General features: G+C 35.2%; 1 protein-coding gene across 2 annotated transcripts in view; it reads left to right on the top strand.

Moving 5' to 3' along the window:
- The window catches only part of NID2 (nidogen 2), a 133474-nt gene that overhangs the window by 51210 nt on the left and 56461 nt on the right, over positions 1–25803 (top strand). For both annotated transcript variants that reach the window (XM_027841629.1, XM_027841621.1), the window contains exons 7-8: positions 14734–14934; positions 15674–15904. In XM_027841629.1, the coding sequence (XP_027697430.1) occupies positions 14734–14934; positions 15674–15904 (432 nt within the window). The remainder of the gene's footprint in view (positions 1–14733; positions 14935–15673; positions 15905–25803) is intronic.

The following is a 25803-nucleotide window of genomic DNA, read 5'->3' as shown; positions in this document are numbered from 1 at the left end:
CTATGGTCTTTAAGTTGTCTCTATCCTGTTTTTGAGATCAATTTGTTTTGGTTATATAGAAACTGTTTATTTTTTATTTTGAAGAATATTTTTTTCAAACTACCTTCTTTTTCCCCAACTACCTCTCTCACCTTCTACACCCTCCCAGTTATGAATAAAAGAAAAAGAAAACACTATTAAAAACATGTGTAGTAAAACAAAACAAATTTCTGCCCTGACCTTGTCCAAAAATATATGTCTCATTTTGCCCTCTGAATCTTTCACTTCTCTGTCAGAAAGTGGGTAATATGTTTCATGTTAATCTTCCAAAATCATGGTTGGTCATTATATTGATAAGAGTTCATAAGAATTCCAAAGTTCTTTGACTTTACAATTTGGTTGTCTTTGTATATTCTAGTTCTGCCTACCCCACTCTTTACCAATTCATACAAGTCTTCCCAGGTTTTTCTGAAATCATCGTCTTCATCATTTTATTCAGCATAGCAGTGCTAAACTATAACCATTCCTCAGCTGATTGCCATTCCTCAATTTTTAATTACCTGCCACTGTAAAAAGGAGTTGCCACAAGCACCCTTATTTATTCTTAGAATTTGATTTGCTTAGGACTAATCCCTCTTATAATCTGTCCTCCATCTAATTCTCCTTCTCCCCTCTTGCGTTTTATTTCCGTCTTGAGTGAAATGTATTTTTGTGCCCAACTAGGAATGTGTATGTAGACAAGAGTAAGGTTCAAGCATCATTTGCTCTTCCCACCCTTTCTTCCTTATTTGTATAGACTTCTATATGTGTACCATAATGATATAATATTCCTAATCTTCTTCTTCCTTCTCCTCCTCAGTGTATTCCTTTTCTCCTCCCTTTCTATTTTTCTTTGAAATCATTAAAACATAACACAGCCACCTCTAGGCCTTCTCTCTAATTGGTTGTTGTCCTCCTTTCTTGAAGAGGACCAAAATAACATCACTATGTTGGAATCAAGGTGCGGTGTGTTTTACTGTTTGGTTTCTTGGCATGTTGGTAGTATACTATCTAGGTGTCACAGATATACACCAATGAGGTCAACACAACAGCTCTGTAGATCTTCAGTTTGGTAGGTAGTCTAATGCTTCTTCTCTCCCACACTTTCCTTTGGAGCCTCCCCATTATTGAGCTAGCTCTGGCAAAGCATGTGCCAGCCTCATTATCTATGTGTACATCCCTGGAAAGTATACTGTCAAGGTAAGTGAATTTATCTATAGTATTCAAAATTTCTCCATTTGTTATGTTAGATGGTTCCACATATGAATGGTGTGGTGCTGACTGGTGGAGAATCTCTGTTTTCTTGGTGTTAATTGTTAGTCCAAAATTAGCACAAGCAACAGAGAATTGATTCATCCTTTGTTGCATCTCAGCTTTAGAAATTCCACTGGTTAAAAAATCATGCACCAACTCTCTCTGCTCTTTAGTTTTGACTTGTAGCCTTTTCAAGTTAAATAATTGTGGGGATTATAATTGACCAATATGCAAGAAAAACCCAGAGCTCTGAGCCAATGGCACTTTATTAAAGGGTCCGTGGTCCCCTCTAATGAAGTAGACCTCAGATCTTTCTTATGATCTGAGATGCTCCCTTCCTCCAGGCCCTTATTTTCATAAAGTTCAATACTAGATTTGATATTTGAAAACTCTAGAGGGCCTACACAAAATGCAGAATCCCATTGGTTGATAGATCTTGCTTCAAGGGCTAATAATGATTTGTCAGCCATAAAATGGTATGTCAACAAGGGGGTCTTGGGTTGAGTGAAGCAGGGGGCATCTCCATTGATTAAATTGTCATAATATAGTAATCTGCTCATGTTGGACAGAAGAAAGTGGTCCGGAGGTACAAAAATAAGTTGAAGGATTTTCCATGTAATTGAATCACCTATGTCACATTGTGCTTGGTCACCATAACAAATTAAAACAAGGGTGGAGGGCCTCTAGTTAGCTTTTTATGATTAAGCAAGTGATTTTACAACCTGCAGTTTACAACTCTGGGGCCTAATAATCAGAATTTATCATCACTACACCTGTGTAATCATATCAAACTGATTAATACTGATTGGAATAGAGTGGGGATTCAAATAAATCATTTCTCTCTTTCCTCACCTCTGATCCACAGAAAGAACCTAATCTTTCTTTGGATTGTTACAATCTAAATGCATACAGGGCAGTCCTTTATGGGTGACACATTGACAGAAGCCATTTGAGAGAAGTAGGCCTTTGGTAAGTAGCACTAATAGAAAATAATGGTGTAATCTATTTCTTAATCTCATTTCCACATCTCTTTCATCAGTCAATCATATCATAAGGTTCAGAGTCCCATTTCATATAGTTGTTCAGTCTCTGAAACTTCCTCTGATGTAATCCTGTGGTCCTCTGGAGAGCTCTCTCCTTAGGCGTACTTGAATGAGTGGAGCTTCAGAGCAACTTCAGTGAATTTGTTTCTCCAGTTCAGGTCACTTGCAGAGATCCCCTTCTATATTAAAAATATCTAACAGAATAAATCTTAATAACAATTCTAATTTGCTATGACAATGACAAGGTCAGGTAGTGAGAACTAGCTCAAACCTTAATAGCACTTATATGAACATCACAAGACCAGGGAAGTTACATTTTTAGGTTGGCAACTTCAAATAACAACTGAAAAATTAAAAAATTCTGAAATCAAATTTTTATTTAGCATGTATAATTACCTAATCTTGTTATAATTATTTATTAAAACCACTTGAAAATTATTCACTCTAGCTATTTTCTTTTAGCTGTTCATTCACCCTTAAGAAGATGAGATTCTACTAGGGAACTATTAACGGAACACTTTCTTATAAGATAATGACCCCGATACACAACTGGATTAATTTAAAAGGTGCCAGAATAATTGCAGTTGTAATAAAAAGTACTGGGATGGGTTGCATTGAGTAGTCAATTTCAAGATGGTGTAGATCAAATAAGTTATTTATAATAAAACATGTTTTGCCTTTCAAGACATGCTCAATATCCAGGTGGTAGTAATAAATCCAAATAAAATTGGCTTTTCCCATTTAGGTAATACAAGATATTCTAACATTCTTTTCTTCACAACAAAACTGAAGATGCTTCTGTTTTAGCCTTAATAATTAATAGAATAACAGTTTAGTCCCATAAACTGTTCCATCGATATCCAATTATTCTCACATTAATTTTAGGAAGGTCTAAAATTTTAGGCTAAATAGCTCAAATCTTATACCTCTATCTTATTATAATAGCTCAGATGTGCTCCAGGATTAACCTATGAAATAAGGATTTAATATTGTATTTATACTGATAACCTGCCATGAAATTTGCCATAGAAAGAAAATAGAGATGTTATACAGTAAGGGAAAAATGATTCCCTAATTTCATGTCAATTCCAGGCCAGAGTCATATATAGATAGCCAATTTTATTGAGCCAGGCTTAAAAGTTGGGATATTTTCCATTCAAGAGGAAATTCATACTAGGAAAATTAAGTCATTCTTCCAACTTTTTCCATGAGAATTCCACTTGTAGTTATGGATGTCAACCCTATAGAGTTACTGGCATCATGGATCATTGACCTAATAGGATTCCTTGATAATCATACCTGGAATCAGACTCAGAATAATATCAATTATAGTCTCATGAGGTCAAGTTCCAGTAATCATAGCTTCATATCATTAGGTGGATACAGTTATTAAGAATCACACATCCTTGATGTAGATGAAAAAAGTTCGAGGGTCTGTTTTGTGTACTGAAACCCCACACCGTAGAGTTCTCCCAGCCTGGTTTGTGATTGTATATTGTTGGAATAAACCATGTTCCTAGGTCACCTGGAAAGGGGCTTCTTCCTTCTAGATCTGTTTCTCAGGTTCCAAGACTTCATACAAACTCAATATAAAATAGAGCTATAGGAAGAGTCATTATATTAAGAACACGTAATTCACCTGAAACTTCAGAGAATTTCAGTTGTTATGTCATGAGGGCCTGAATTAGAAAATGAGTCTTTTTCTAAATATTATTAGATAGATATTTCAAACAATTTTTATATATAAAATTCTTAATTCAGATTCCAAGTTCTTTCTCTGGAGGTGGATAGCGTTTTTCATCATAAGTTCTTCAAAATTGTCTTGAATCTTTGTATGGCTGAAAATAGCTTAGTCATTCATGGTTGATCATTGAACAATAATGCTGTTACTGTATACGGTATTCTCTTGGTTCTGCTCATTTCACTTTGCTTTCGTTCACGTAAATCTTTCCAGGTTTTTCTGAAGGAATTCTGCTTATCATTTCTTATAGCACAGAGGTAATCTATTGTAATCATATGCCACAACTTATTCAGCCATTCCCCACTTGTTGGTCTATACTTAGTTTCTGCTAAACTTTTCCAGTTTACCTGGCAGTTTTTGTCAGATAGTGAGTTCTTGTCCCAAAAATTTGGATCATTGTATTTATCAAATACAAGATTACTATGGTCATTTCCTAATGTGTAATCTTTTCCATTGATCTGCCACTCTATTTCTTAGCCAGTACCAGACTGTTTTGATGATTACCGCTTTGTAATACAGTTTGTGATCTGGTATGGAAAGGTTACCTTCCTTCACACTTTTTTCATTAATTCCCTTGATATTCCTGACCTTTTGACTTTCCATATGAATTTCCATGTTTTTTATTAATTAATTTATTATTAGTTTTCAACATTCACTTTCACAAGATTTTGAGTTCCAAATTTTTCCCCTTCTCTCCCCTCCTCCCTTCCCAAGATGCCATGCAATCTGATATAGGCTATACATTTACAATTATATTAAACGTATTTATACATTAGTCATGTTGTGAAAGAACAGCAGCAAAAAAGAAAATAGTATGCATTGATCTACATTCAGACTCCGTAGTTCTTTCTCTGGATGTGCATAGCATCATAAGTCTTTTGGAATTGTGTTAAATCATTGTATTGCTGAGAAAAGCTAAGTCTGTCAAACTTGGTGATTGCACAATGCTGCTGTTACTGTGTAAAATGTTCTTCTGCTTTTTCTCACTTCACTCAGCATCAGTTTATCTAAGTCTTTCCAGGTTTTTCTGACGTCTGCCTGCTCATCATTTCTTATGTAACAATAGTATTTCATTACATTCATATACCACAACTTGTTCAGCCATTCCCCAGTTGATGGGCATTCCCTTAATTTCCAGTTCTTGGCCACTACAAAAGAGCTGCTATAAATATTTTTGTACATGTGGGTCCTTTTACCTTTTTTATGATCTCTTTGGGATACAGACCTAGTAGTGGTACAGCTGGATCAAAGGGTATGCACAGTTTTATAGTCCTTTTGGCATAGTTCCAAATTGCTCTCCAGAATGGTTGGATCAGTTCACAATTACACTAACAATGCATTAGTGTTCCAATTTTCCCACATCTTCTCCAATATTTATCATTTTCCTTTCTGTCATATTAGCCAATCTGATAGGTGTGAGATGTTACCTCAAAGTCGTTTTAATTTGCATTTCCTTAGTGAGTAGTGATTTAGAGCACTTCTTCATATGACCATAGATAGCTTTAATTTCTTCATCTGAAAACTGCCTGTTCATATATTTTGACCATTTTTCAATTGGGGAATGACTTGTATTCTTAAAATTTGACTCAGTTTTCCATATATTTTAGAAAGGCCTTTATCAGAGAGGCTGGATATAAAAAGTATTCCCCAGTTTTCTGCTTCCCTTCTAATCTTGGTTGCATTGGCTTTGTGCAAAACCTTTTTAATTTAATGAAATCAAAATTATGCATTTGGTATTACATAATGGTCTCTGTCTCTTGACTGGCCATAAATTCTCCCCTTCTTCATAGTTCTGACAGGAGAAGTATTCCTTGCTCTCATAATTTGCTTATACTATTACCCTTTATGTCTAAATCATGTACCAATTTTGACCTTATCTAGATATACCATAAAAGATGTTGGTCTATACCTAGTTTCTGCCATATTATTCTCCAGTTTTCCCAGCAGCTTTTGTTAAATAGTGAGCTCTTATCCCAGAAGCTGGAGTCTTTGGGTTTTTCAAAGAGTTGATTGCTATAGTTATTGACTTACTGTGTCTTGTGTACCTAACCTATTCCACTGATCCACCACTCTATTTCTGTCCGGCAATTTTTTCTTAGGGAGTTCACTGATGGCTTGTTCAATTTCTTTTTCTGGAGTAGGGTTATTTAAGTATTTTATTTTCTCTTCTATTAATCCAGGCAATTCATTTAGATTGTCAGATATGTCGGCATATTGTTGAGCAAAATAGCTCCTAATTATTGTTTTAATTTCTTCTTCGTTAGTGGTAAATTCACCCTTTTCATTTTTGATACTGGTAATTTGGTTTTCTTTCTTTTTAAAATCAGATTAGCCAAAAGTCTATCTATTTTATTGTTTTTTTTTATAAAACCAGCTCTTTGTTTTATTTACTAGTTCAATAGTTTTCTTAATTTCAATTTTATTAATTTCTCCTTTGATTTTTAGAATTTCTAATTTAGTCTTTAATTGGGGATTTTTAATTTATTCTTTTTCTAGCTTTTTTTATATGCATGCCCAATTCATTAACTACCGCTTTCTCTATTTTATTCATGTAAGCCATAGGTTCCCAAATTGGGCAATATTGCCCCTGGGGGGTGCTGGAATGATCCAGGAGGGTGGTATTAGATTGCAGTTGGGGGGCACTGAATAAAAATAAGGGGGCGGAAGATGCATAAGGAAAGAAGATAAGAAAATTTTGAAAAACTATTTTTACACATTTCGTCTGTTGTGTAACAGAGTTAATGTCATAGTGATTACATTATTTTCCAAATAAACACACAAAATTCAAGTTATAACCAATCAGTGGTCAAGTCTGCCAACAGGTCTTAACAAGCAAGTGATGGTAGGTGAGTATTGTCGCACATTGTCGAGAAATCCAGCATGCATCAGCAGAAATATGAGCTTGAAATGACTTGTTTACAATACGATACTATACAGTTACATGATGCAATGTTGCATCATCAGATTTTCAATGCAGGAAAAAACCTCACAGATTTACAATAAATTATTAAATTTAAGATGTGTCATTTTAAAAAATACATATTTTTTAAATGAAGCAAATTTCAAAAGAACCGTTAAAGGGTTGAAAATAGTACATTTCCAGGGAGGGCACTGAGTAATTTTTTTTGAAAAGCGCAACTGCTTTGGCTGCATCCTATAAGTTTTGGTATGTTGTCTCATGATTGTCATTCTCTTGCATGAAGTTATTGATTGTATCTATGATTTGTTGTTGTATTAGATTATTTAGTTTCCAATCAATTTTTAGTCTATCTTTCCATGGTCTGTCTCATGATCTGAAAAGGATGCATTCAATATTTCTGCTTTCTGCATTGAGTTGTGAGGTTCTTATGCCCTAGTACATGGTTAGTTTTTCTATAGGTGCCAAGTACCACTGAGACAAAGGTATATTCTTTTCTGTCCCCACTCAGTTTTCTCCAGATGTCTATCATATCTAACTTTTCTAAGATTTTATTCACCTCCTTAACTTGTTTTTTGTTTATTTTGTGGTTATGTTTATCAAGTTCTGAGAGGGGGAGGTTGAGGTCCCCCACTGGTATAGTTTTGCTGTCTTTCTTCCTGTAACTCACTTAATTTCATATATATTTAGTATTGATATTATTTCATTGTCTTTGGTATCTTTTAGGAAGATGTAGTTTTCTTCCTTGTCTGTTTTAATTAGATCAATTTTTGCTTTTTCTTTGTCTGAGATCAGGATTGCTACCCCTGCTTTTTTTTTTTTTACTTCAACTGACTCATAATATATTCTGCTCCAGCTTTTTCCCTTCACTATGTGTGTCTCTCTGCTTCAGATATGTTTCTTATGAACAATATATTGTAGGATTATGGTTTTTAATCCACTCTGTTATCTGCTTCTATTTTATGGGAGAGTTCATCTCAATCACATTCACAGTTATGATTACTGTGGCTTTCTCTCCACTCTATTTCTCCTCCTCCCCCCCCATTTATACTTTCCTCTCTCCTTTCACCCTTTCCCTCCTCACCAGTGTTTTCCTTCTGACCCATTAATCTGCCCTCCTTCTATCTGCTCCCTCCCTTTTCTTTCCCCTTTTTCCTCCTACTTCCATGTAGAGTAAGGTAGATTTCTATAACCAACTGAACGTGTATGTTACTCCCTCTTTGATCCAAATACAGTGAGAGTAAGGTTCAAATAATGTTGGCTTCCCTCCCTTCTTTCCATTACTGTGATAGGTCTTTGTACCTCTTCATGTGATGTAATTTACTCTTTGCTGCCTCCTTTCTTTTCTCCCAGTACAAAATTTTTTTTGCCCCCTAATTATTTCTTTTGTCATCACATCAAAGTCAACTTATATCCACACCCTCTGTCTATGTATACCCCTTCTAAATATTGTAAAAAAGATAACAGTTCTCATGAGTTACAAATACCGTCTTCCTGTATAGGGATATGAACAATTTAATCTTATTGGATAACATTTTTTTTGTCTTTCCTGCTTACCTTTTTATGTTTCTCTTGAGTCTTGTATTTAAAGATTGAATTTTCTGTTCAGCTCTGGTTTTTTATCAGGAATAATTGAAATGGAAATTTCATTGAATGCCCATCTTTTCCCCTGGAAGATTATGCTCAGTTTTGCTGGATACTTGATTCTTGGTTATAATCCAAGCTCCTTGGCCTTCTGGAATATCATATTCCAAGCACTCTGATTCTTTAATGGAGAAGCTGCTAAGTCCTGCGTAATCCTGACTGTGGCTCCAAAATATTAAAATTGTTTCTTTCTGGCCACTTACAGTATTTTTTCCTTGACCTGATAATTCTGGAATTTGGCTCCAATATTCCTTGGAGCTATCATTTTGGGATCTCTTTCAGAGGTATCGGTGGATTCTTTCAATGACTATTTTACCCTCTGGTTCTAACTCTGGGCAGTTTTACTTGATAATTTCTTGAAATATGCTGTTCAGATTCTTTTTTGATTATGACTTTCAGGTTGACTGAATTTCAGGATAATTTTTAAATTATCTCTCCTGGATCTATTTTCCAGGTCAATTGTTTTTCCAATGAAGTATTTTACATTTTCTTCTATTTTTTTATTCTTTTGATTTTGTTTGACTGATTCATAATGTCTCATAGAGTCATTAGCTTCCACTTGCCCACTTCTAATTTTTATTTACCTATTTTATATCTCACCCCTCCCCTTACCCCAAGATGGCATGCATTTTGAATACCCCTTCCCCTAATATGCCCTCCCTTCTATCACCACCCCTTCTCTCATCCCCTTCGCCTTCTATTTTCCTGCAGGGTGGGATAGATTTCTAAACCCCATTGCCTGTATATTTTATTTCCCAGTTGCATGTGAAAACAATTTTTAACACTTGTTTTTAAATCTTTGGGTTCCAAATTTTCTCCTTTCCTGCCTCCCCACCCACCCTCATTGAGAAGACAATACATGTGGTCATGCAGAACATATCGATAGTAGTCATGTTGTGAAAAACTAACTGTATTTCCCTTCATCCTATCCCACCCCCCATTTATTCTATTCTCTCTTTTGACACCATCCCCTCCTCAGAAGTTTTTTGCCTCTGATTATCCCCTCCCCTCCCCAATCTGCCCTCCCTCCTATCACCTCCCCCTCCCCTCTGTTATCCCCTTCCCCTCTATTTTCCTGTAGGGTAAGATAGATTTCCATACCCAATTGGGTGTGTATGTTATTCTCTCCTTAAGCCAAATCTGATGAGAATAAGATTAACTTATTTCCTTTCACTTTCCCCCACTTCCCCTCCACTTTAAAAGCTTTTTCTTGTCTGTTTTATGTGAGATAATTTACCCCATTCTACCTCTCCCTTTCTCCTTCTCACAGTGCTCACTCCTTAATTTTATTTTTAGATATCACCCCTTCACCTTCCACTCACCCTCTATCTATCTATCTATACATATAATTTTTTCCCTCCAACTATCCTAATACTGAGAAAGGTCTCATGAGTTACAAATATAATCTTTCCATGTAGAAATGTAAACAGTTCAACTTTAATAAGTCCTTTATGATTTCTCTTTCCTGTTTACCTTTTTATGCATCTCTTGAGTCCATATTTGAAAGTCAAATTTTCTATTGAGCTCTGGTCCAAGCAGGGGCAAATCAAGGGAATCCTGCCTCAGCACCAGCAAAGAGATCTCTGCAATCCCCCTCTGATCAGCCACTTGATTCACACTCTGTGGGCCAAGAGCACCTGAAGTAGCTGCCCCTGGCTGTGCCAAAACTGGGGCCAGACTATGCTCCTCTCTCACTGAGGTCTGACAGACCTTTCTTTCTGACCTTCTAAGGTGTCCCACTGCTCCCCTTGATTCAATCCCCTGAGGATTCAGGTTGCTCCAGGTTCACTGAGGCCTGGTTTTTGCCTGCGTGGTCCATGCTGAGCTGTGCTCCTGTCCCAGCCTGGTGCAATAGACCTTTCCAATCAACCATCCAGGTCGTCTTGGGCTGGAAATTTGTTTCACTCTGTCTTTTTGTGAGTTCTGCTACTCTAGAATTTGTTTAGAGCCATTTTTTTTAGAGGAGGGCTCAAGCAAGTCACTGCTTTTACTCTACCATCTTGGCTCTGACCCCTCACTTCTAGTTTTTAAGAAATTATTTTCTTCATTTGCTTTTGTACCTACTTTTCCATTTGGTCAATTATACTTTCTAAAGAGTTCTTTTCAGTGATTTTTTTTTTTCTATTTGGCCAATTTTTTTTTAAAGAAATTGTTTTTTTCAGTATATATTTGTCCTTCCTTTTCTAAGTTGTTGACTCTCTCTTGCATACCTCTCATTTCTTTTCCCAATTTTTCCTCTACCTCTCTTATTGAACTTTTAAAATCCTTCTTAAACTCTTCCAAGAAGGCTTTTTGGGCTTGGTACCACAGATGAAAATATACTGACAGTGTTGTCCTCTTTTGAGTTTGTGTTTTGATCTTCCCTGTCACCATAGTAATTTTCTATAGTCAATGTTCATTTTTGCTTCTTGCTCATCTTTGCATATTTCCTGGCTTTTAAAGTTGAACTCTCCTGCTGGAGGACAGGGGGCACTGTCCCAAGCTTCTTGTGCTGGGGGCCAGGGGTCTGGTCGCTGGCTTTGTGTGCTGGGGCCTCAGATGCTGGCAGCTGGAAGTTGCAGGGTCTAGCAGCTTACCTGGTACTGAGATGGGGTTTTAGATACCAATCTGGTGTGTCCTGAGGCCAGGTGGAGTTTTTCTGCATTTCCCCAGGGCTGCACCGAAGCAGGTAGAGGTCCAGCCACTGGAGGACACCAAGCCACCCTGGGATGCCCTGAAGTGTATGAAAGTCAGGCCTCTAGAGGATGCCTGCCTGCGTGGGGCCATTCAAATCTGGCTTCAGACATTTATAAGCTCTGTGATCCTAGGCAAGTCACTTGACCCTGTTTGCTTTAGTTTCATCATCTGTAAAATGAGCTGGAGAAGGAAATGGCAAATCTTTCCAATATCTTTGCCAAGAAAACCCCAAATGGGGTCAGAAAGAGTCAGACATGAATGAAGAATGACTGAACAATATGTTTATATTTTGGAAGAATTTGAAAATCAAAGAGGAAAAGTAAAATATATTCTACTGAGTTTTTTCTGCAAAAGATGTCTTCTACATGGAAAATAAACCACTGTACAGATATGAGGATATCAAGCTTTTAAATCATAAAATATGATTTGGAATTTATGGAATCAAAAACTAATATTTTTTAAAATATTGTATTTTTTTTAATCAACCAGAATCCAAATTCTCATCCTCCTATTCCAACCACCTCCCTCAAATGAGAACAGAAGAGAAACAAAACCCATTACAAACATGTAGTCAATCAAAACAACTTTCTACATTGGCCATGTCCAAAAAAAATTGAATCCTTCTTCATTCTGAGTCTTTCATCTGTATCTAAGTGAGCAGCATGTTTCATCATCTAGAATCATTGTTGTTCATCACTCTGAGAAGAGTTCAATACTCTTCCAAATGTATCATAACATTTATGTATCATAAGTTGTTAAATGATTCTACAAATTTGAGTGCTCCCTCAGATTCTCATTGTTTGCCACCTCAAAAAGAGCTATAGTGTCCATCAACAGGGGAATGGCTGAACAAGTTGTCATATGTGATTATTATGTAATACAATTGTGCTATAAGAAATGATGAGCAAGATACTCTCAAAAAAACCTGGACTTACGTGAACTGATGCAGAATGAAATGAGCAGAACCAGGAAAACATTGTATACAGTAACAGCAATATTGTATGATAATCATCTGTGAATGATTCAGCTATTCTCAGCAATACAATGATCAAAGAAAATTCTGAGGGAATTATGATGAAAAATCTCCAGAAAATGAACTGATGGAGTCTGAGTGCATATTGAAGCGTACTTTTTCTTTACTTTTATTTTTCTTGGGGATTTTTTTTGGTCTGTGTTTTCTTGACTAACATGGAAATATGTTTTGCATGACTGCACATGTATAACCTGTATCAAATTGCTTGCTTTCTTCATGGGAGTGAGGGAGAGGAGTAAGAGAGAATTTGGAACTCAAATTTTTTAAAACAAAATTTTAAAAAAATTACATGTAATTGGGAAAAAATAAAATATTAAATTATAAAAAGTAAAAAAGAGCCATAATATATTTGTGCATACTTAGAGTTTGCTTTACTTAGGACTAATTTTTCTTTGTGCTATATTTTTTATCATGTTAAGTTCATGGGTTAAATCATGAATGATCCTGACTTTGGTTTCTTGGTACTTGAATTCTTTCTTTTTCACTGCTTGCATTATTTTTTTCTGACCTGCAAACTGGATTTTGGCTATAACGTTCCTAGGAAATTTTTTGGAGATTCTTTCAGGATGTGACCAGTGGATTCTTTCTATTTCCACTTTGCCCTCAGGTTCTAAGAGATCTAGGAAGTTTTCTTTTAAGATTTCTTGAAATAGGATTGTAGGTTTTTGTTGGGGAGTGAGGGGCTGATTGCATGCAGATAGTCCAATGATTCTTAAATTTTTTGCTTCAATCTGTTTTCTAGATCAGTTTTCTTTCCTGTCAGATATTTCATATTTTCTCCTATTTTTTTTCAATCTTTTGACTTTGTTTTAATATTTATTGTTGCCTCATGGAATCATTGTCTTTCATTTGTTCCATTCTAATTTTCAGGAAGTTTGTTGATTGGACATTGTTTTATGCCTCTTGTGCCAAGCTCTTATTCCCCTTGTAGTTCCTTCTTCCATAGCTCTCATTTGTTTTCTAATTTATTTTCTCAAGTTGTTTCATCCCTTCCCCTTTAAGTTTTTAAGCTCTTTATACATCTCTTGCAGGCATACTAGTTGAATTTGTGCCTAAGTTTTGTTTTTCTTTGAGACTTTGTAGATGTTTTGGAGTCATTCTCTTCTTCTGGGTTTGTGTTTTGAGCTTTCTTGTCAACATAATAGCTGTTTTTGAGGAGATTCTTTTTTGTTTGTTTGCCTATTCTTTTTTTTTTTTTAAAGCAATTGGGGTTAAGTGACTTGTCCAGGGTCACATAGCTAGTAAGTGTCAAGTGTTTGGTCTGAGGTTGGATTTGAGCTCAGGTCCTCCAGACTTTAGGGCTGGTGCTCTGTCTATTGCACCACCTAGCTGCCCCATTGTTTGCCTACTCTTCCAGCCTACTTCCTGACTTTGGTCTTGATGTTAAAGCTGGGCTAGAGAGAAGGTCTGGGTTAGGGGTGGGGAACCTGTGACCTTGAGGCCACGGGTAGCCCTCTAGGTCCACAAGTGTGGCCCTTTGACTGAATCCAAACTTCACAGAGCAAATCCTGTTATTAAGGGGATTTGTTCTGTGAAGTTTGGATTCAGTCAAAGGGGTGTACTTGAGGGATTTGTCTGAGCTGTAATGTTGTTGCTTTCTTAGTGTATTGAATGTTGTGTTATTTTAGGATCTCAGGGATCGGATGAGGTTTTGCAAGCTTTCAATGGTCCCAACTGATCAAGTGCAAAGTCTGATTGCTACCCCCCCACCCCCATAGTCTTCCTCTGAACTCTGCTGGTTCCTGAACTTTGGGTCTGAGCAATATTAGATTACTGCTGGAATCAGTTCCTATAATTCCACTGAAAAACTATTGGTTTCATAGTAGTAGAGTTTTAGGCTCCCCTATCATATGTTATTCTTCCCTGGCTATTCTTCTGCAGGTTGGGCAAGAGACTAGAAATGACATCATGCTCTACACCTGGGATCTGAGTCATACCACTATTGCTGGCTTTTGTACTTCCTGCTTTCTAGGTATACAACCTAGGACCCCCATACTTAGGAACACCACTCCTACTTCAGGTTCTCTTCTGAGTTCCTCTGGATCTGTGACCTAGAACTGTGTAGTGAATGACAAAGTTGCCAGTTCTCACCTATCTTAATTCCAGTGCCTGAGTATGGGTCTAGTGGCACCCTTGTATCAGTATGAGTTCTCTTCATATTAATGCATAGCTTCTCCCTGGGTGCTTGAGTACTTCTGCAGCATGTTCCTGGTTGGATCCTATCCCCAGTGTCTGTTTCCCTATGCCAAGCTGGGCTAAACAAATCCTTAATTGTGAATTTTTCTAGATTTCTCTATCAGGATTTGATTTAGTGTAATATAAAACAAATGAAAAGAAGAAAGAACTGAAGAAGAATTATTTCTATTTCTCTCTTTTACTGACTCTTTTTTCTTCTATCTGTTAAAAGGTGCTGCCTTCAGCAATCACATGGACATCACCTTCTACCCAGGAGAAGAGAGAGTTCATATTACTCACACTGCCGAAGGACTTGATCCAGAAAACTACTTAAGTGTTAAGACAAATATTCAAGGCCAGGTGCCTTTTATCCCAGCAAATTTTACAGTCCATATTGCACCATACAAGGAGATTTACCACTACTCTGATTTGGGTATATATAACTTTTGTTTTTTTGCTATTATTATACATATCCTGCATGTCAGATAAAATCATAGATGCTATGATTCAAGAACAGTAATGCTTTCTGTCTGATACCCTCTAATTTTAAATAGAAAATATAATCACTTAACTTTGTATTGCTTTGGGCTTTTGAATATAAGGATAACTGAAGTTCACAGCTAATACTGAAAATTTATTTTAATCTAATGACTACAGAAAGTTTTTACCAGAGCTGTAATAGGAAGCTCTGTTTACATTTTACCTTCTCTTATTGCCCTTTCCTCCTGGCAAGTAGAAAAGATTAGCTTCACCCTGAGAGAAGAGAGTGAGAGGTAGAGGGCATGAATCAGTCACTAACTGGTTAACCCTCATAATAAAGAGCAAAATAACCGTGAGTTGTCACTTCAGAGATAGGTTCTTGCTAAAACACTGCTCAAACCAAACAAGAATAATTTTTCTTCCCTTCATTACTTATTCAGACTTGCTTAAATCTCTTTAAAGCTGGGAGAAATGTTAATCTCAAAACACTGTCCTCTGTGCAGTGCCTTTTCTTTCTTTTACATTTTAAAATGTTCAGTATGCTGATTTGGTATAATTTCTGTATCCTTTATACTGGGTCGCAGGACTCCCAACTAACCACATTTTAAAAATTAGAAAAACTTGTACCAAATTCAAACAGCTACTTCTAAAAGAATGTTTTTCATTTAACAATTTTAACACTTACTTTGCAGCGGTGACTTCTACAACCTCCAGAGAATATTATCTTTCATTTGGTGAAAAAAACCAAACATTCTCTTATCATTTATACCAGAATATTACTTATGAGAACTGTAAGCACACTTCTAACCCCAGGAATGTTCCTAGAACTCAGCAGCTAAACGTGGATCATATTTTTGCCTTATATAATGAGGAAGAAAAAGTGCTTAGGTATGCTATGACCAATCAGATTGGCCCAATGGAAGGTAAGAAAAAAATTTGTTGGCAAGAATTGCATTTAATCTGTATTCATTACCTTTTACCTGATCTCAAGAGGTTAATTCTTTCAGAAAATAAAGATGGGCAGGAAGGTAAGTGGTTCATAATAATGCCCAATTTCTAAGAAATAGTCTAAAATTTGGAAACTAATGAAAAATTTAATTTCTACTTTTCATATGTATTACTCTCTTCTGAATTCCTTGGGTAATTTAACATTTGGAAAACTGGTTATAATTTATTTTGTCCACTGATATAGCTATTTAATGCATTATTGAACCAAGGTGGAATATCTGTTCTAAAAGACAATATATAATCTTAGTTGTTGTTTTTTTTTTTAACATAAGTACTATATGAGGAACATAAGAATGCTTCCATCATTTTAAGCATTGAACTTAGAAGAGACCTGAATTCAAATCCTCAGACAGTTACTAGTTTTGTGATCATGAAAAAATCCAGATCATAGGATTCAGAACTTAAAATCATTTAGGGGCGTGCCCTCAATTTACTCTGCACAAAAGATAAAGCAAGATCAGCTGCCTTCATGGTCTAGAACACCCAGAATTCAAAAGAAGGTAAACAAACCCCTCCAAAACCCATGAACTGATTCTCACTGACTCTGAGCTCACTCAGCAACCCACCTTTCATGCTACTGACAGTGTACTGGTCTATGCTAGCAGACTGAAGAACATGACAAAGCCTTACAACAGTTTCCCATCCCTTTTTAAAGGAATGGATAACCCATGGATATCTCAGCCCTAGGCTGTGGAAATTTGCCCTGGCTAACACAGGCAGGTGATTTTAGCCTCTTGGGAGCAAAAGCCTTTTAGAGGCTACAACCCTATAGCATCAGCACTACAAAGTTCCAAACTACTGATATCAAACCAAAGAACTAAGGAAGAAAGGGAGCAGGACAGGACAACAGTACAGGACACTGTGTGTATGTGGTGTGTGGAGTAGAGGGGGATGTAACACTCAACCAATGCTGAAGGAAAGAGCACCCCTACACCCTGGTCCCCACTTCCTCTTTCCAGTGCAATGGAGACTGGGCTGTAGAAGTTTGCTTAGGGGTCAACAGCCAGCTTGGCTACAAAAGCAAAAATCTACCAGGAGCTATAACTTAGAAACTTCTATGCTGCAAAGCAGTGATCTTGCAATGCCAGGGAAAACAGGCTCTGAACTGCCACCTCTGGACCAGAGAACTGAAGAACAGAGGAAGTAGGACAGGTCACCAGGACAGGACATCAAGTATGTGGGAAGCTGTGCAGGCTTGAGAGTAAGAGCACAGCATCCAACTAAGACCAGTTATAACTACCCAAAAGTCACTTGGGGCAGAGACTTAGAATGGTGAACCATGAATTACCCAATGTGAGAGGAAGCTGAGACATTTTGAGATCCAACGCCCAAGGAAACCAGTCAAACAAGAAGGAGTCAGAAAGGAAGTGATAAGGAAAATAAGAACATGAAATATATTACCTATCAGACTTGTAGATAGGAGAACAATTAAAGGGGAATAAAAACTGAAAGCATCAATGATTTCAGGAAGGAGGAAACTCAAAGACTGTAATCATAGGTAAATCAACAGGGAAAACAAACAGAAGGCCTCCAGATATGGCAAATGGATTTAGACATCTATGAATAAATACTGCACAATAATTGGAAAATAATCCAACATTTTAGGAATCTGTGAAATTTGAGGAGAACATGGACCCACAATAGCTGTTCCTAAGTAGTTTAAAAGACAAAGGAGAATTATGAGAGTAGAATTTATGATCTACACAGCAAAAATAATGAGCAAAATAGAAAAGCTTGAATGCACGATGACAAACCTCATTAAAGATACAAATGAGAAAACAATAGATTAGGAATGTAAATACACAAAAGTGAAGGACAGCCTAGAAAAGGGAAGCAAAAAAATTTTTTTAAATATGAGTGGATTAAATGATCCAACAAAATTGAAAAGAGTTGCTTGCAATAAACACATTCACAAAATAGATATACACAGAATAAAATTGTGGAAATGGAAATGGAAAAAAAAATTTACTATGCATCAAGTGAATCCAAAAAGTAGGAGTTGCAATCATGTTAGCAAACAAAAGTTACAAACCCAAATGGAGACTTAACAACCAAATCCTAAACAATGAGTGGGTCAAAGAAGAAACCACAGAAATAATTAATTAATATGTAAAAGAAAATGATAATGATGAAACAACTTGCCAAAATTTCTGGGATATAGCTAAAGTAGTTCTCGGGGGGAAAATTATTTCCTTACAAACATATATTACCAAAATAGAAAAAGAGTGATTAATGAACTGAATATGCATTAAAAATAGAAAACAAACAAAATTAAAATAAGCACAAAAGAAGAGACATTAAAATTTAGAGGGGAAATAGATAAGTTGGTTATAAAAGCATAGACCTAAAACTATAAACTAGTTCTTTGAAAAGACTAATAAAATGAATAAACCCTTTTAAGCTAATCAGCTTAAAAAGAAAAGACCAGAAAATAAAATCAATAAAATAGCAAATGAGCAAAGTAAAATCATAACAAAACTAGAAGAAATTAAATAATAATCAGAATTTATTAATATAGTTACATGCCAGTAAAACTGAGAATACAAAAAAAAATCTTAAAAATATAAAATATCTCAACTCTCAGAAGACTGACTAGAGATCTTAAATAACCCAATCTCGGAAAAGTAAACAGATCTAGCTATAAAGGAAAAAAAGTGGAGTGAAAAAAAATCTCCTGGTCCTAATAGATTCATATGCTCCTCTAAAACTTTTAAAGAACAGTTAGTATCCATTCTTCACAAGTTGTTTTTTAAAACTGAAAAAGAAAACACCCTACTAGAATCCTTTTAAAAAACAAATGTAGTCCTATTAGCTAAACCAGGGATAGATAGATTATAGGAAAAAAATTATAGGCCAATGTAATTAACAGACATTGACTCAATGTCTATCAGACTAAAGTGATTTATCCAAGAAATCATTCGTTATGATCAAATGGGATTCATTCTAATGATACAAGGATGATTCAACATTAGGAAAACAATCAACAGAATTAATTATGTTAAAAATAAATATCTAAAAGCACATGATTATCTCAATAGATGCAGAAAAAGGCCTCTGAGAAGGCACAACACTTTTTGGTGTAAAAAAAAAAAACAAAACTACAAAACATAGGCATAGAGGGACCTTTTTAATATCATAAAATTATCTACCTAAAACCAGAAGTAAGCATTTTGTGTTATAGGTATACTCTAAAAACTTTTCCAGTAAAGATAGGAGTGAAACAAGGATAAGCACTCTTTACCTTATTATTTGAAATGGTTCTGGGAATGCTAGCAACATCAGTAAGAAAAGAGAAAGAAATTAAAAGCATAAAGAATTTATACTACTTTGCTGATGATAGGATGATTTGCTTGGAAAATCTTAGGGAATCAGCAAAGATACTAATTGAGACAATTAATAGCTTCAGCAAAGTTACGGGCTACAAAATAAATCCTCAAAAAGCAATAACATTTCTTTAAGAATAATAACAAAAGACAAAAAGCAATAATAGAAAAGGAAATCCTTTTACTTACAGAATACATAAAATATCTAGGGATCAACCTCCCATACATAGCACATGAAAGATGTGTAGATTCTATTATAAAGTACCCCTTAATGAAATGAAGTACTGTAAAAGCTGGAGGAATATCAATGCTCATGGTTAGTCTGTGCCAATATAATTAAATTCTGCATCTATTGAGATAACAGTATTACCAAAATTAATTTACATTTTTTATGCTATACCTATCAAATTGCCAAGAGGATACTTTGTAGAACTTAATGAAATAATAACAAAATTCATTTGGAAAAATAAAACATCTAGAATGTTAAGAGAAATGATGAGAAGACATAGGAATGAAGGGAGGGCATAGCACTTCCAGACCTCAAACTGTATTATAAAAGAGCAGTTATAAAAAAATCATTTCATATTCATTACAGAATAGAGATAGTTCAGTGGAACAAATTAGACAAGGGAGATTCAGAAACAGTAGAACTCAGTAACCCAGCATTTAGTAAAGTGCAGAACATAAATTATCTGGGGAAAAACCCTTTATTTAAAAAATTGCTAATAAAACTAAAAAGCAGTCTGGGTAACACCTTCCACTGTATTCCACAATAGTTCTAATTAGGTACATGACCTGAATGGTAAAGATCCTTGGAAAAAATAGAAAAGGAACAGATCATATATCTTTCATACAGACAGAAGATGTATTTTTAACCAAATAAAAGAGGCAATTACAAAAGATAAAAGATAACTTTGATTATCTAAAAAGTTTGAAATTAAAAAGCTTCTGCACAAACAACATTAATGTAATCTAGGATAAGAAGGGAAATGATTGAATGGGAAATAATCTTTATATCAAATTTCTTTGGTAAGGGTTTGGTATTTAACCAAACAACCAATGCATATTAGTCATATGTACATACATGTATTTGTTGTGTGTACACACACATAATTTATATTAGGCAATCCATCCATATTAGTAATACACATACATGTATATTAGTCACATATAAATATACACATATATACATGTATGTATGTGTGTGTGTACGACTAATATCCATTTCCCAATAAGTGATCAAAGTAAATGAACAAACAGTTCTTAAAGAAGAATGGCAAAGTATTCGTGACCACAAGAAATTACTCCAAATTACTTAAATTACTAAATGACTCCAAATTACTTCAGATTACTAAAAACAAATCAAAACAACCCTGAGATTTTACCTCACACTCTAAAATTTGGCAAATATTACAAAAAATAGCAAAAGTCACTTTTGGTGGGGCTGTGGAAGGATAACCACAGTAATTCATTGTTGGAGGAACTCTGAAACGGTATGAACATTTTGGAAAGCAATTTGGAATTATGCACATAAACTGACTAAGCCCATACCCTTTGAACCAGAGACTCCATTACTGTGCTTATACCCCAAGGAAGCCATTGATAAGAAGAAAGTTCCCAATTTCTCCGAAATATTTATAGCTGAACTTTTTGTACCAGTTAAGAAACTGGAAACAAAGTAGATACTTTTAAATTAGGTAATGGCTTAACAAATTGTGAAATATAAGTGTGATGAAATATTAATGATCTATGTTGTAAGAAATGATGTGTGTGATGAATACAGAGAAACATGGAACAATCCATGTGACCTCATGGAGAGTGAAGATAGACAGATATACAGATAGATAGGTAGATAGATAGATGATAAATAGAGATAGTGACTATGGTAATGAAAAATGAAAAACACAACTACACACTAAAAATCAAAAGCAAATACAACTAAAATTATAAAGATCAAGCAGTACTCAAATTATGAGATATGAGAAGACACCCCTAACTTACCCCTTTGTCCACAGGTGTTATGCATTGCACATGTTTTCTGACTTTTTCAGTATATTGATCAGTTCCACACATTTTTATCCTCTAAAAAAATTCTATATGTCATATGGGGATGGCTGTCTGGAAGGAGTAGAGGGAAGGATACTTGTTGTAAGAAATGGAAAATGTCAATTTAAAACTTTTTAAAAATTGTTGTTTAATTCTAACATTCTTTTCTTTTAAATTTTTGAGTTCCAAATTCTTTTCCTCCTTTCTGCCACTTTCTCTACCCAGTGAGAAAGCAAGCAATTTGATATCAGTTATAACATGTGAAATCATGCAAAACATTTCCATATTAACCACATTTCAAAAAAATGCAAAAAAAAATAAAGTGAGAAAAGCATACTTCAGTTTGCAGTCTGAGTTCATCAGTTCTCTCTCTGGAGGTGGATAGCATTTTTCCATCATGAATCTTTTGGAAATGACTTGTTGTATTGATCAGAATAGCCAAGTCTTTCACAGCTGATCATTATTAGAACATTGCTGTTACTGTGCAAAGTGATCTCCTGGTTCTTTTCACTTCACTTTGCATCTGTTCATATAGGTCTTGCTGTGTTTTTCTGAAACCATCCCCTCATCATTTCCCACAGCGCTGTAGTACGCCATTACAATCATGTGCCACAGCTTATTCAGTCATTCCCCAATTTCCTCAATTTCCAATTCTTTGCCACCACCAAAAAAAAGCTGCTACATATAACTCATTTTCCTTTTCCTTTTCCTTTGATCTCTTTGGGATACAGACCTAGTAGTGGTATTGCTAGGTCAAAGTGTATGCACAGTTTATAGCCTTTTGGGCTTAGTTTTTCCAGAATGATTAGATCAGAACTTCTTTTTTTTTTTTTAACACTTTGCAAACTTTATTTTTATTTTATTTATTTATTTTTGGGCAATTGGGGTTAAGTGACTTGCCCAGGGTCACAAAGCTAGTAAGTGTCAAGTGTTTGGTCTGAGGATGGATTTGAACTCAGGTCCTCCTGACTTCAGGGCTTGTGCTCTATCCACTGCGCCACGTAGCTGCCCCCTAGACCAGAACTTCTAAGAGTTCATTAGTGTACTTATTTTCCCTCTTCCCCTCCAGCATTAGTCATTTCTGATAGGTGTAAAGTGGTACCTCAGAGTTATTTTACTTTGCCTTTCTCTAATTAATAGGATTTAGAAGATTTTTTTTTTCATATGACCAAAGATAGCTTTGATTTCTTCTTCTGAAAACTGCATGTTTATATCTTTTGACCATTTGTTAATTGTGGAATGGTTTTTTAATATATAATTTTTATTTTTTAATAAATTTTTCTAAATTTGACTTAGTTCTATACTGAGTATATATTTGAGAAATGAGGCCTTTATCAAAAAATTTGCCATAAAATTTTTAATATTACTTCATTGTCTGTACTGCCTTTTAGCAAAATGTAGCTTCCCTGATTATACCTTTTAATTAGATCAATTTTTGTTTTTTGCTTTGTCTAAGATCATGATTGCCACCCTTTTTTTTTATTGTTGCTCATTTGAAGCATATTAGATTCTGCTCCAGCCCTTTATTTTAACTCTGTGTATGTCTGTTTTAAGTGTGTCTCTTGTTAAACAACATATTGTTAGATTCTGGTTTTTAATCCATTCTGCTCTCTCCTTCCATTTTATGGGTGAGTTCAACCCATTCACATTCACAATTATGATTACTAACTGTGTATTTTTCTCCATCCCATTTTCTTGTTTCTTCTCTCTTTTTATACTGTCCCTCCCACAAGTCGGTTTTGCTTCTAACTACTACCTCCCTTAATCTGTCCTTCTCTTTATTATCCCGTTTTCCCTTATCCCCTTCCCCTCTCATTTCCCTGTTGGGTAACATATTTCTATACAAAAGTGAGTGTGTATATATATTCTCTCCTCTTTGAACCAATTCCAGTAAGAGTAAGGTTCAAGTATTGCCCACTACCACTCTCATTTTCTCCTGCTTTTCCTTGAGTATCTCTTTTGTATGAGAAAATTTTCCCCATTCTACCTCTCCCTTCTCCCTTCTTCTAGTGCATACTTCTTTTTCACTCCATTAGGTTTTTTAAAAATCATTCCAACATAATCAATTCACACCCATGCCTTCTGTTTTCATAAACTGCTTTTTAACTCTTCTAATAATGATAAAGTTCTTAGGAGTTATGTATATCATCTTCCAATGTCAGAATGTAAATAATTTAACTTTATTGAGTCCCTTATGATTTCTCTTTCATGTTTACTTTTTAAAAATAAATTTATTTATTTTTAGTTTTTAACAGTCACTTTCATAAGATTTTGAGTTCCAAATTGTCTCCTCATCTCTCCCCTCCTTTCACCCCAAGATTGCATGCAAATTGATATACACTCAACATATACATTCATATTGAACCTATTTTCACATTAGTCATGTTGTAAAGAAGAATTAGAACCTATGGGAGAAACCAGAAGAAAGAAAAAACAAAACAAAAAGAGTGAGAGAAAGAGAGAGACAGACAGGGAGAGACAGAGAGCAAATAATATGCTTCAATATGCATTCAGACTCCATAGTTCTTTCCTTGGATGTGGATAGCATTTTCCATCATTAGGCTTTTGCAGTTGTCTTAGATCCTTACATTGCTAAGAAGGGATAAGTCTGTCAAAGTTAGTCATCATATAATGTGACTGTTACTATGTACAATGTTCTCCTGGTTCTGCTCACTTCACTCAACATCAGTTCATATAAGTCTTTCCAGGTTTTCTGAAATTCACTTGCTCATCATTTCATATAGCACAATAGCACTCCATTACATTCATATACCACAACTTGTTCAGCCATTCCCCATTTGATGGGCATTCCCTCAATTTCAAATTCTTTGCCACCACAAAAAAGAGCTGCTATAAATATTTTTGTACATGTGGGTCCTTTTCCCATTTTTATGATCTCTTTGGGATACAGCCCTAGAAGTGGTATTGCTGGGTCAAAGGCTATGCACAAGTTTTATAGCCTTTTTGGGCATAGTTCTTAATTGCTCTCCAGAATGGTTGCATCAGTTCACAACTCCACCAACAATACGTTAGTTGGTGGTTAGTTGTTAGTTATTTTCCCACATCTCCAGCATTTATTATTTTCCTGTTTTGTCATGTTAGCCAATCTGATAGGTGTGATGTGGTACCTCAGAGTTGTTTTGATTTGCATTTCTCTAATCAATAGTGATTTAGAGCATTTTTTCATGTGACTATAGATAGCTTTAATTTCTTCCTCTGAAAACTGCCTGTTGATATCCTTTGACCATTTATCAATTGGGGAATGACTTGTAGTCTCATAAGTTTGACTGAGTTCTCTATATGTTTTAGAAATGAGGCCTTTATCAGAGAGGCTGGATGTAAAAAGTATTCCCCAGCTTTTTGCTTCCCTCCTAATCTTGGTTGCATTGACTTTGTGCAAAAACTTTTTAATTTAATGTAATCAAAATTATCCATTTGCTTTCATAATATTCTCTGTCTCTTGTTTGGTCATAAATTCTTCTGTTCTCTATAAATCTGACAGGTAAAATATTCCTTGCTTTCCCAGTTTGCTTGTAGTTTCAGCCTTTATATCTAAATTGTGTATGCATTTTGACTTTATTTTGGTATACAGTGTAAAATGTTGGTCTATGCCTAGTTTCTGCCATACTCTTTTCCAGTTTTCCCAGCAGTGTTTGTTAATAGTGATTTCTTATCCCAGAAGCTGGAGTCTTTGGGTTTATCAAACAGTAGATTGCTGTAGTCGTTGACTACTGTGTCTTGTGTACCTAACTTATTCCACTGATCCACCACTCTATTTCTTAACCAGTACCAAGTAGTTTTGATGATTGCTGCTTTATAAATACAATTTAAGGTCTGGTATGGCTAAGCCAACTTCTCTTACATTTCTTTTCATTAATTCCCTTGATGTTCTGGACCTTTTGTTCTTCCAAATGAATTTTGTTATTATTTTTTCTAGCTCCATAACATAATTTTTGGTAGTTTGATTGGTATGGCACTGAATTAAGTAAATTAATTTAGGTAGAAAATTATCATTTTTATTATATTAGCTCATCCTGCCCACAAGCAGCTGATAGTTTTCCAGTTAATTAGATCTGACCTTATTGGTGTGAAAAGTATTTTGTAATTGTGTTCATATAGTTCCTCAGTTTGTTTTGGCAGGTGGATTCCCAAATATTTTATAATGTCTACAGTAACTTAAAATGGAATTTCTCTTTCTGTCTCTTGTTGTTGTACTTTGTTAGTAATATATAGAAATTCTAATAGTTTATGTGGGTTCATGTTTACTTTTTTAAGCTTTTCTTGATGCTTGAATTTAAAAGTCAGATTTTCTAATCATCCGTGGTCTTTTCATCAGGAATGCTTAAAAGTCTCCTATTTTGATAAGTGTTCATTTTTCCCCCGCTAGGATAGAACTCAGTTTTTCTGGGTAGGTTGTTCTTAGTTGTAATTCTAGCTCCTTTCTT

This window comes from Vombatus ursinus, unplaced genomic scaffold (genome assembly GCF_900497805.2).
Source record: "Vombatus ursinus unplaced genomic scaffold, bare-nosed wombat genome assembly UNPS02004746.1, whole genome shotgun sequence".
In the NCBI taxonomy this organism is placed as follows: domain Eukaryota; kingdom Metazoa; phylum Chordata; class Mammalia; order Diprotodontia; family Vombatidae; genus Vombatus; species Vombatus ursinus.
The sequence above is the reverse complement of the archived record's forward strand: the minus strand, read 5'-3'. Positions and strand labels throughout refer to the sequence as shown.